General features: G+C 43.8%; 1 protein-coding gene across 1 annotated transcript in view; it reads right to left on the bottom strand.

The window, feature by feature from the left end:
* Positions 1 to 12,901, bottom strand: part of MYRFL (myelin regulatory factor like) — a 122,567-nt gene that overhangs the window by 36,227 nt on the left and 73,439 nt on the right. The window contains exons 12-13 of the mRNA XM_043447547.1: positions 7,359 to 7,467; positions 6,399 to 6,508 (exon numbers count right to left, since the gene is read on the bottom strand). Of these exons, the coding sequence (XP_043303482.1) occupies positions 6,399 to 6,508; positions 7,359 to 7,467 (219 nt within the window). The remainder of the gene's footprint in view (positions 1 to 6,398; positions 6,509 to 7,358; positions 7,468 to 12,901) is intronic.

Below are 12,901 nucleotides of genomic sequence, written 5' to 3'. Positions count from 1 at the left end.
CTCATCTTTTCCCCCAGAAAAACACTTCTCCTTCTGACTCCTTTATGTGAACAGAACCACATCTCTTCTATTCACTGCGATTCAAAAACGTGTGCATTGATATAAACAAAGTCTTATTGAGAACCCACAAGGTATCAGATACTGTTTTAAACAACACGGGATGGGGACTTACCTTGCAGTCCAATGGCTAAGGATTCACCTTCCAACGCAGGGGATACAGGGTCGACCACTGGCGGGGATACCAAGATCCCACATGCCATGGGGCAACTAAGCCTGCACGCCTCAACTGCTGATCTCACAACTACTGAGCCTGGACACTCTAGAGCCTGTGAGCCACAGCAAGAGAAGCTCACACAGCACAAGGAAGACCTAACACGGCCAAAAACAAATAAATAAACTGAACACACACGCATACACAACACACACACACGGGATCGATGAGGCACATTCCTGACCTTGAAGAACTCTTAGTCCAGTGGAGGAGACACTGAACAGAAAAAAGAAGGATAACACAATGCGACAAATACTCTAGAAGATGTCTATCCACAGGCCTAAGGCCGTGTGTAGACAGGAGCAATCCAGGCACCATGGAATGCATTAACTCAATCACCCAAGATCTCTCAAAACCCTACAGTCCCCTAAGCCTGGGGTTAATACCACATAGAAAGTATTAGAGATAGAGTTTGGAAAAATATAGAAAGATTTGCTCCCATACAACCACCCAGGGAGCTTGGCAAAGAACAAGTAGGCAAATAAACGAGCTCATGTCAGATAGGGACAGAAGTGTCCAGGATGCTGGGAGCAAGTTTGCCGTGTATCCGAGTTAGAGGCCCCGCTGAGCGGGAGCGTGAGATCTGCACCAGCTAGAGGGAGCGCCCTTTTCAACTCATCGCCAAGGCGCTCTGCACCCTCACAGCGGCCCTGGATCTTAGAAAGAAAGTGAAGTTGAGCACTGCGGAGACTCTTTTAGCCAAGGTGGTCAGGGAAGGTCTTGCTTTGCGATCCAAATGATGAGATCATCTGAAGAGAGGGTCTTTAGGGCAGAGAACAGTCCACAGAACACCTCCAAGGCAGAAATAAAACGTGGACTGTATGGAGCAGAAAAAAGGCTGGTGGGGAAGAGCTGGGAAGAAGACATGCGTGTGTGTGCAGATACATCAGATTCTGAAGGTCTCAGCTCATTCAGAGGGTGTTCGGCAGCTGAGGGGTGTGAGTGTTAGGAAATGAGTTAGAAAGGGAAGAGTCCATCCAGATTGTGGAGGGTTGTAATCATAAACCAGTGAAGAGTCAACAACGGGAAAGGGGGATTATAGATGAGATATTTGTTTTGTTTTGTTTTTAAGGAAAATGATTCTCTTGGCGTCTAGTAGGTCAGTTACAGGGTTGCTATGATAGCCAAGGAGAAAAACAGAATAAAGAAGGGAGCTGACATACACGAGATAGTGCCAAAGTAAGAACAGCAGGACTGGGTGTCAAATGGATACTGTGGATGAGAAAAAGGAAGGTTTGGGGGCCCTTATGATCCCCTTCTCCGCATGGCCACACTCAGTCTCGTCACTTCCCTTCCATCTGAGAAACCCTGCCTGGCCTCCAGGAAGCCCCTCTCCTTCCTATGAACTGATGTAACACTTCATCTATGCATTCCACAGATCCATTACATCTCAGGTTTTAACTTAGAGCTTTATTTCTTGTGTACCTGCCACATCACCCTGCTTAGACTGACAGCTACTTGAAGACAAGAACCAAGGGTTGTTTATCTTTGCAGGACTCAAACAGACAACTCTTGGCACCTTACAGTTGCAGGAAAAATAGAATCAAAGAGAAAAAGTGGCCACAAACTGAGTTATGGCAGGATGGCTTCTAACGCAGTCTTAAAAACACACACAGATTGTTCAAGAACTGGTGATTCATAAGATGAACCTCATCTTCATATAGACTCTGTTGTGAATTCCTTTAAGGCAGTTGTTACATTTATTGTGGACATTTTTCTTATACCAAGTATTCCTAATAGTAAGGCTCAAGAAATGGAACCAGTTGTTCCCAAATAATCACAGAAACAAATTTTAAAAGTTGACAAGTAAAGAGAAAGATGAGCAAGCCAAAAGGCAGAGCCCCAGTAGTCTAGCTCAGGAGACTATGGTGTCCACTCTAAGGCTCCCTTGCTCTCAGTATGAACCCCAAGTCCTCTCACCCCATCTCCCATGGCTGAGCTCTCACTGAGCCACCCAAACCATGATAAATTTTGAGAAGCAGCACGTCACCCTAGATGTTTATCTCACAAGGACATCTCTCCTGTAAGGAGAGAAAGGGTATTTCCCTGGCCATCTAGTAGTTAAGATTCACCTTCCAATGCAAGGGATGTGAGTTCAATCCCTGGTTGGGGAGCTAACATCCCACATGCATCATGGCCAAAAAAAAAAAAAAAAACATAAATGAAACAAAATCAATGTTACAACAAATTCAATAAAGATTTTAAAAAATGTGAAACTCATATGTAAAACAAAAAAAAAAAGGAAGAAGAGAAAGAAGAGGGGCTTACATCAACTTTGGCTGACATCCCTAATCTCCAACTTTGGTTGGTTGTATGGACAATCTGTAAATAAAGATCCAGAATTCTCTTTCCTATTTCAGCTGCAAGTTGCAAAGTCCAGGTGGAAATGATATAGCAGTCACGGAGCACAACATTTCAACATTTCCAGGTTCTAGTTTGCATTTTAGCTTCAGTGAGAATTTCTTTATAAAAGAGAAGAGAAAGGGAGTGCAGAGGAAGAGACTTGTATCTTAATTGGATCTCCACCTATTATTATAACACACAAAGCCCAGGAAGTGCTAGCGAAGGTCTTGACAACAAACAGGCCTGGACAAAGCAAGAGAGGTTGCCATGGTGCTCACACGAATAGGGAGGAGTCCAGGAAAGCAAGAGTCTGTCTGTACGTCTTTCCCATCGCACAGTTAAGAAAGCCTGGAAGTACTTCCCTGGCAGTCTAGTGGTTAAGACTTTGCCTTTTAGAAAGTGCAGGGGGTGTGGGTTCAATCTCTGGTCAGGGAACTAAGATCCCACATGCCTTGCAGCCAAAGAGCCAAAACATAAAACAAAAGCAATATTGTAACAAATTCAATAAAGACTTTGAAAATAGTCCACATCAAAAAAAAAAAAAAACTTTAGAAAAAAAGAAAGAGTGTGGACAATAGGAATCACATACCCTATGCCTTTTTTTTTTTTTTAAACATGAGAAATGCATGCATATTTTACTTAATGCAATCTCGTGGACTGTAGCCTGTCAGGCTCCTCTGTCCGTGGGATTCTCCAGGCAAGAATACTGGAGTAGGTTGCCATTTCCTTCTCCAGGAATTCTTCCATATGCATGGGCAATTTCATAAGAGAATGAAGACCTGAAAACATGACCAGAGCAGCAAACTTCTAAACTTGTTAGACAAAGAAATAATAAATTTGTGAAGAAGCGACAAGGCAGAGAGATTTGGGTTAGGGACAGAAAAAAGTGAACAAGTAACTAATTCAGGTTTAGTTAAACAAGGTTTATTTATGCAAAATTCTTTGCCCCCAATTCCAAAGGGCTTCCTTCCTCCTGGTACATGGAGGGGACCTCTCACGTCACCCTGTGCTACTTCACTACAAAGGATATTTGGGGATGAACTTATAATGTAGAAGAGGGATATTCCAGAGTGTTGAGGTTTAAACCAGCAATTCAAGTCTGTCCTCAGAAGGGAGTCAAAGAAGAAAGTCGGGCTTCAGAGTGTGGGGATGTTCATCAGCTCTTGGTGTCACAGATGCTGTAAATGACTGTGGCCTTGGTGATGTTGCCATAGACCATATCACGACAAGGTCCTCTTCCTAAGAGAATCATCTCTTTTCCTTTCTGGACTCTTGTCAGTTCTAATTATTTATAAACTGAGTGCCCCCTTGGCATGGATGGCTTTTCAGGTGATAAGTGAACCTGGCTGCTTGGAATAGGAATGCCACCCCCCACTTTCCTAGGATTCTGGGCTTGGTTTCCCAGCAATGAACTTGGGGTATAGCTTCCCCAGGGGAAGTGGGGCATTGGCCCGCAGAACTGCTAATCTTCTTGACTGTCTCCATTCAACTCATCTGGGAACGGGAAAATACTAGGCCAGAGGGAGAACTATTAGGTTGTCCAAAACGTTCGTTCGGGTTTTTCCATACCATCTTACAAGAAAAACCCGAAGAAATTTTTGCTAAACAGTGACAGTCCTAAGGTCCTCAGCAGGTGCTACCCACACAGGTAACATAGAAATCTCTTTCCTGAATGTTCCAGGGAAGGGCTGGAGACAGAAGTGAGACAGCTGCTACCAGATAAGACCCCAAGAGCCCCCACCCTGGCAGTCTGGTGACATACTCCCAGGACCCTGAGGCTGACAGTTGGGCTTCTGCTCTTTCTCTCACCCCAGGAAGCTTGAAAATGCAAGAGTGCGAGGGTGACTTTATTTTACATATACCTCTAAGTATATTTTATATTTTAATTTATTTTTAATGGCTTCCCAGGTGGCATAGTGGTAAAGAAACTTCCTGCCAGTGCAGGAGATACAAGTCAGGAAGATCACCTGGAGGAAGAAAGGGCAATCTGCTCCAGTATTCTTGCCTGGAAAATTCCATACAATACCTCTGAATATATTTTATATTTTATTATATTTTAAAATCTATTTTATAACATTTTATTTTATATATAAAATAGCTTGGATTTTAAGTAAATTATATAAAAATTTTAGTGCTGTTTTTATTATTAAAAATAAATTTCTGGGTAACTCCCTGCTGGTCCAGTGGTTAGGATTCGGTGCTCTCAGGGGCCCCACGTTCAATCCCAGGTCGGGAACTAAGATGCCACAAGCTATGTGGTATGACCAAAATATTTTTTTTTAATTTCTTCAAATACATTTCTGATGATAACACCTCTCAACTGAACATAGCCTAGGTCTGAGAGCCTGAAGAATTTCTCCTGTGGAGGATGTGGTCCTAGGAGGCAGGAAAGTGAAATTCAAAGTGTTAGTTGCTTAGTCGTGTCCAGCTCTTTGCCATCCCACGGACTGTAGCCCACCAGGCTCCTCTGTCCATGGGATCCTCCAGGCAAGAATACTGGAGTGGGTTGCCATGCCCTTCTCCAGGGGATCGGAGGCAGGAGGAAGTATTAACAACTCAACTTCTACTACTCGGCCCTTGCTGCCCAGTGAAGAGGCCATCTGATGCTGTTATCTAAGTGATTGTTGTCTAAGAGCTTGTCGGTGGAAGACTGAAAGGGCCTACCTGGCTACTCCAAGTGTCTTGCTGATCCGCAGGACTGGCAAAATTGGTTTTACCTGGAGGCTGTTTAGAAATGCAGGATCTTGGGTCTCACCCTGTTCTGACTGAACCAAAACCTGCATTTTAATAATGCCCCCACTGATTCATGTTCACTTTGAAGTTTTTGAAGCACTGCCCCGATGAGCTGACAAATTGCAAATTAGTCTTCACTCAAACATCTCTTCTGACTACCATGAAATCCCTATGTCAATCAGCCTTCCCTCCAGCATCAAATATAATAATGCGATGGAAAGCAAATCAGCTACAGAGTGAATGTGCAAACCTTGCAAAAGACGCAGGATTTCACGGAATTAGCAGACGTGATCTGGGAGAACCCCTCCAATCATAACGGAGGCATCAGCTAGTGAGGAAATGGCAGACTCCTTAACACGGGAAGAGGAACAAATCTACAAGGGCGGTGACATTCCTTCACAAGAGAATGATGTGAAAAAAAGGAGAGAGAGAATGATTTAAATATCAAAGAGTTTCGACAGGCCCTTGGGAAAAAAAGATGAAGCGCATGAATATCTTTGTAAAAATGACCCACTTTACGATTGTGCTGTGAAAGTCAAACTTACAGTTTTGTTGAAAACCTATGCTCAAAAAAGAAAAAAAAAATTCAACATTCCATTCAGTCTTCAATCATTCTAGGGAGGAGCACACTGTGTTAATTACAACTTAAAGGGTATCATGTGAGAGAAATGACACGTTCGCAAGGTTTAGTCTCTTTTTTCAAGACAAAGTCTAATCAAAACGGGCTGTCACTATTTCTCATGATGTTTGGTCCTTGTTTGAAAGGCAATCCGGGTGAGTGGACTTTCCCAGAGCCACTGCTCTTCGGATAAGATCCACGGTTTCCAGTGTTGTTTTGTGGTCTTTCCCCCTTTTCCCTAATGTGACTTCTTTTTTGGTCCCTACGACCAGTGCGGGACAATTAATACCTGCTTACTCTACAGCTCAATGAAGAATTCTTTTTACTGTCCCATTTCCTGGTTGGATATTCAGGACACAGTGACTATCCAACATGGAATGATCTGGCCACAGAAGGGGGTTCACTGTGGGGAGCTATCTGTGCAGGGGTTACCTTATCCACCATGAGGAAGTTCTCCAACGTCTCTCCGTTTTCACAGGTGACATCGCCGACCTCCCTCACAGCTCTGGGCAGGATCTCTTGCACCTCCTGGGCGATCATTCCTAGACACAAACACTCCATCAGGTTTCGTCAGGAAAAGACCTTTCCCAGAATGGGAACGGCAAACAGGATGTCTTTGCAAACAGATAGTTATCCCTTCTCAGTGTTGGCTTTGATCTACAAGGCATTTGAAGCAAAGGAGGAATTTGGATCCCAGAACCACTCTAACATTAAAATATGTATACCTGTGACTGATTCATGTTGATGTTTGGCAGAAACCAATGCAATTTTGTAAAGCATTTATCCTTCAATTTAAAAATAAATTAATTTTTTAAAAAGTGGGAGTGTTGTTTTCTCCACTCTTTCTTGAGACTCTGAGCCAAAAATTGGAAAGAATAAGTGCCTTAAAATCCCTGTACATAGACGTAAGGCTGGAGCTTGATTTTCTCTCTTCCTGCAGGTGCACTCTGACCCCTAAATGGTCCTTGTTTCTTTAGAATTCCTGGACTGGAGTATAGACACCACTCTGCCTTTCCTCTGACTGGACCCACCTGCCCGGCCACCTTCCCCCTCTACCCGGAGGCTGTCCAGGGCTGCTTACAGTTTGCTCTGCCATCTGCCCCTCAGCCCTCATCCCATGAGCAAGAGGACTCTGGGGAAGAGAAACAACGCATTTCAGAATCGTCCACCAGTACCTTGGGCTGCAGGAGTTGGGGTGGGAGTGTTGTTGAGTAAAGATGACACAGCAATTTCTTTAACCTTCCCTGTTCTGGTGATGATAGCTTGCACAGGGGACATGTTAGAACGACAGGATGCTGTCAAGAGCTATGGACATACAGCCTCCAGATGAAGTGGGAATTAAAACTTGAATAGTCGACCACATAAAATCAAGAAGGGAGTTTGTGTGTGTACCTGTCTGATGGGCAGTGTTTATTCCCATTGCAGACGCAAATTCAGGCTTGTAGTCATATTCAACAATCCTCATTTGGGCTATTCTTCTCAGCTGTTCATTTGTGTCAACCTAATGGAATTAAAGAGCAGATTTCACACGCTTAAATGTTTGTTATTCAAATTAAGGCTCAGAGTGACCCAGAGAGACAAAGAATGTTGGCAGCGGGACTGTCCTTTCCTTTTGCCCAAACTATTTGAAGAGAAATTTATGTTTTTCTCCTCCAAGAAGCAAAAGTTTCAAAATTCATGTCAGTGACTTCCATCCACTAGTTTATAAAATGAGCCAGAATTAAATGGCTAAATTACAGGGAAAAACATTTAAAAAAAAATAAAGGACTTCCCTGGTGGCTCATTGGTAAAGATTCCACCTACCAATGCAGGAGACACGGGTTCGATTCCTCATGGGGGAGGATCCCACATGCTATGGAGCAACTGAGCTCCTTTACTACAACCACTGAGCCCATGCTCTAGATCCTGGGAATGCAACTTCTGAGCCCACGTGCGGCAGCTGCTGAAACCCGAGTGCCCTAGAGTCTGTGCTTCCACTACAAGAGAAGCCACCGCAATAGGAAGTCCACACACTGCAACTAGAGAGCAGGCCCTGCTTGCCGCAACTAGAGAAAAACCCGTGCAGCAGGGAAGACCCAGCAGAGCCAAAACTAAATCAAATTTAAATAAATTACAGGGCAAAAGCTCCCTCATACACTACTCTGGCCTCACTTCTCTCTGCTGAGAGTTAAACCATCTTTTTGAGAATGGAGCTGGCTGACCTTGGAGAGAAACAAGTGCTGTCCAAGATGGCAAGGTATCATTTCCAAATGATCACGTGGTATAATCACCCAACAAATACAGGCCAACCTTGTATTTATAAATTAAAAGAGCAGTGCTTACTTCAAGTAACAACATTTGAAGAATGGGTATATAATATATCATTGAATTTCTGGTGGACATCTTGCTGGAGAAAATTTCTTCAAGGGGCAGTTTGCACACCCAGATGACCCACCAGCAGGTCCCTCAAAATTCAGGGTTCCTTCCTACAGATGACTTCTCTCCTAGACCACCCTAACCAGGGGTCCTCCTCTGAGCCGACCACTCTTATAGAAGTAGTTCAAACACTCCCAACTGTCAATGCAAATTGCTCAAAATAAATTTCATGGGCGCCAGCAAAATGATAACAATAAAGCAATATAGTGGAATTTTCCTAGGGCTAAATGTGCTGATTCAAAGGCTTCTTTTTCAATTGGAGTTTTTAAAAAATGAATTCATAGTAATAGCATGATCAATTTTTTTAATGACCTAATTTGACAAGTTAAAAAGTTGGCAGTACTATGTGGGTCCCTAAATTTTCTTTTAGGGAACATAACTGGATTATGAAACCAGCATCTCTTGGCAATTAAAAATATAGCACCTGGACATCATCTATATGTTGGAACAACTAGAAATGCTTTTCTGTTGTTTTAAGAAGGCCCTGCTTTGGCCCTTAACTCCTCCCTGCACTAACTCTGTAAGTGAGCAGGAAAATTCTTCCAATATCAGAAAGGCTCTCTGTTCATCCATTTGGCTGGTATCAGAAGTTGTGACTTGGTGCTTAACTGGATAAACGGACTAACTTTACTTCAGGTGCTTGTCAGGGAGCTCACAGCTGTTTTGATCACTGCTGTCATCAAAAGCTTAGTTCAACTCATTCATTCACTGCTTCATTTGACTAATATTCGCCAATCACCTTTGACATAGCAGGTAACTACACTAAGTGTTGGAACTTCAAAATGATTGCTCTTTTAAAGTTCATGGTCTAGACAGACTCATCCCATAAGATTATATTACAATGTGAAAAACGCAGGTGCAGATGGAGTTATGAAAAGAGAATCCCATCAACTCCAAGGAGGTACCTAAAGCATTCTCAGGGGACTGTGAAAAAGGGCTTAACAGTGATGGTGAAGCCCAACAGAGATCTTGGCTTATTTCTCAAACACACTCTGCCCCTCCATAAGATCAAGACCTTTGCTCAGGGCATTTCCTGCCTCAGAAGCTCTTCCTTCCTGCTCCTCTACCTCCACGTCCCCTATTTAAAACACCCCTTCACCAGAGAAGCATTGTTTGACCTCCAAGACTAGGAAGGCTCCCTCTGCCTTACATGCCCGCATTAATCAATTCATCACCAAACAACTAGTAAGTCACCTTTACTGTCTTCTTCTATTGAATAGATACCCTTATGAGGGTGAGGACGTATTTGAGCCCATGGTTTTCAATTCGTCACCATATCACCAGTTTCTAGAACAATTCCTTGCATGTAGTAGGTGCTTAAGTAATATTTATTAAATAAATTAAAAACTTTAAGATAGGAGTGGGACTTTGCTGGTGGTCTAGGGCCTGAGACTCTACGCTCTCAATGTAGGGAGCCCAGATTTGATACCTGGTCTGGGAATTGGATCCTGCATGCTGAAACTAAGATTTCTCATGCCACAGCTAAGACCTGGTGCAGCCAAATAAGTAAATAAAAAAAGATAGAAATTAGTCAAAGACAGATGTCAGCTAGGGAAGGGAGTGGAAAGGGTAAGAATAAGACAGGGATGCTGGGCAGAAAGAACACCATAAGCCAAGTCCTGAGGCAGCAAATCCCCTGAATTATGTCTGCACAACCGAATGCAGAGTTCGATGTGTCTAGAGTGTAAGGCTCAAGGCCAGAGCAAGGAGAGCCTTGCCAGCCATACCCAGATGAAGCAGTCAGAGTCTCATATTGCCCTGTGTGTACATGCCACTGTGAGCCACTTCATTCAACAATATAAAATGAGTAGCTACTATGTGCCAGATACTATGCCAAGCCCTGAAGATTCAAGGAGTAGTTCTTATTTGGAGCTTAAATTTTCATGAACGTTCCTTCCCTGAGGCTGAGACCTGTATCTTGACCATCTAAGAACCTGCAGAGCGCTTGGCACAGTGTCTGACAGGTAACAGGCACCCAGACTTTGAATGAAGGAAAGAAGGAACGGAAGAATGGAGGTAGTGAAATGGCAGAACCGTCACTGACACTAACAGAATTGAAGGCAGGGTCAATCAGGAGCCCATTAGCCAGGCCCTGCCCTGGCCCCCGCTCCCTACTCTCTTGGGAGACCTGTGCCCACTTTGCCTACTTCTCATTGTCCCCTTGGTTCCTGCATGATGGCCCATCAGAGAGCAAAGCAGAGGCAGTGTCAGTTTCTTTGTTGCAGAGGGAAACCAGAGGAGAATGTGCCCTCATGCCAACTGTCCAGGATACACAGAGGGAAAATAACTCCTGCTGTCTAAGTGGGATTCTTGACTTCGTTTTCCCCGAAGACATATTCCCGGACATAGCAATTAGATTCACTAGGACTACTACCATTGTATTTCAGACAGATTTTTGGCCAAAGAAAATTTTAAGGGTTGACTTGGAGAGCTAGACACCTTCTAGAACAATCTTTATCTAAGAAAATGCTTTCGTGATTTCTAATGCTGGATTGTAGACTTTCCAAAGCTAAATATAAACAGCTTGAGTTGCATGTTCCCTGTGCCATGTACAGTTGGCCCAGGGAAACCCCTAGAGACAAGGGCTGTGCCTCCTTGGAATCCGCTGCCAGGAACTGTACCAAGGCCACCATTCAACCCCATGCCTTGCTCACTGGTGTGTGTTGAGTAAGAGCCTAGTGAGTGAATCTGGGCGCCCAATCTTGCCCACAGCAGTTTTGGAAAGTTTTGACTGTGAATGCAAATGGTTGTCTCTGTCATGCTATCTCACACTCAAGGTTTCCATATCATTAACTCAAGCATTGTACCGCGGAGAAGACATCGCAGACCGTGGACTCCAGTCTGTTTAGGGAGGGAGATCTCATTACACATGGCCCGCAGCCCAGGCTATCAGTCTCCCATCCGGAGCAGCTGAATGGCACCAGCTCACCCTGAACTTCTGATTTGGCTCATGGCCCTGAAGGGAGACTTTGCACGTTTGGCTTTCTTGAGCTCATCACACTTTTGTCTTTAACTAGCACACTGCTGGTGCTGTTGGGAGAAATGGTCTAGACCATTGTGCTAGACCAACTGAAATGGTCTAGACCATTTCGCCTTAACTGATTTTTTTTTTTCCTGGCTTTTCTTGTTTAGCCCTTTGCCGCCTTATTTTCAGCCTTTACCACAACATTTGACTGATGCATTCAATGTTCAACTTCCTTATTTTATTTTTTTTGCATTGACCTTGCTGTTCTTCATGCCCCTTTGGTTCTCAGCATACCCTGGCCACCCTAATTTTGCTCAGTTTCCATTGTAAAAGCTGTGTTTCATCTCCAGGTTATTATCGCCTCAGTAAACACCGTGTCTGGGTAAGTAAAACTGCTCTTCACAGAGGCTGATCTCATTTTCCAGAGCTTTTGTTTTGCCGGCTTCAGTCACATCTGCTTTATCATCTCTGTCTTGGATGTGAGTCCACACGAGTCCCAGAAATCTCCTCCAGGCCTCTCCACACAGGGAGCTGTGTGCGTATTATCTGCAAGGCCCCCTCCCCACTGCCTGGAGTGAGGAGACTCGGAGTCAGGCGCTCAGCCGTTGACATTTGTCCCCCATCACAGCACCAGCCACAGGTGTAGCCACAGCAGTTGTTTCACAGAAGCTAATCCAGAAGGCAGCTCTGGTTATCACGCCTCCTTAAAGAATGGGAAAAAGCCTCCAGTCCTATGCTTGCAATCAAGTCAACCAAGCTTCACTTCCCGGCATGTTTGGAAGGATGGCCTTCCTTTTAAAAGTTGGGAAAATTGAGTCAGGGAGAGGTGAAGATGAAGTTCACATGTCTGTAAGCCACCATCATCAACATTACCATCATCTCTCTTGTCTGTAATAAATGGCGAATGAGGTAGACAAGATTTCTAGAAACGTGTACTTTATAAGTGTGGATAGACTTATGAAAAACAAAAATATTAATGTGAAATAATGGATGGATTATGTATATAAACTTTCATTTTTATGTCAATAATAGTAATATCCATTTATATCTGCTTAGCTGTATACATCTAAAAAATGTTTCCCGTATATGAGATTAGAAAAATCCTTTAACGTGAGTGAAATGAATATGGGTATTCCCCGCTCACAGAATAATAAACAGAGGCATAGAGCAGGTCTGGGCCAAAGTTCCTGGGCAAGGAGGTACCAGAATCAGGACTCAAACTAGCCTTCTAACCAGGGATTTGCTTTTCTTTCTTTCCTCCTGCTGCTCTGGGCAGGAAGGGGACACAGGAACGTCTCATCTAGAGCCTTGATTGGGTGGCTTTGCACTTTATGGAGAAGCTTCCTAGGGGGACTTGAGAAGTTCCAGGGAACCTTGTTATTTTAAGACAATATGTTTTTGTCAAACCAAGGAACATCATTCGATGAAGACATTTGGTAAATGGTAGTAGGAGGGATTATGGAGGACCCTCCTCACTTGTCATCTTCCGCTTACATTTAGATAAGGCCTGGTGGGGGATTGTAGAGCCAGTTGCAAGGATGAGTTTGAGTTGGTG

Source organism: Cervus canadensis, chromosome 25 (genome assembly GCF_019320065.1).
Source record: "Cervus canadensis isolate Bull #8, Minnesota chromosome 25, ASM1932006v1, whole genome shotgun sequence".
Classification (NCBI taxonomy): Eukaryota; Metazoa; Chordata; class Mammalia; order Artiodactyla; family Cervidae; genus Cervus; species Cervus canadensis.
The sequence above is the reverse complement of the archived record's forward strand: the minus strand, read 5'-3'. Positions and strand labels throughout refer to the sequence as shown.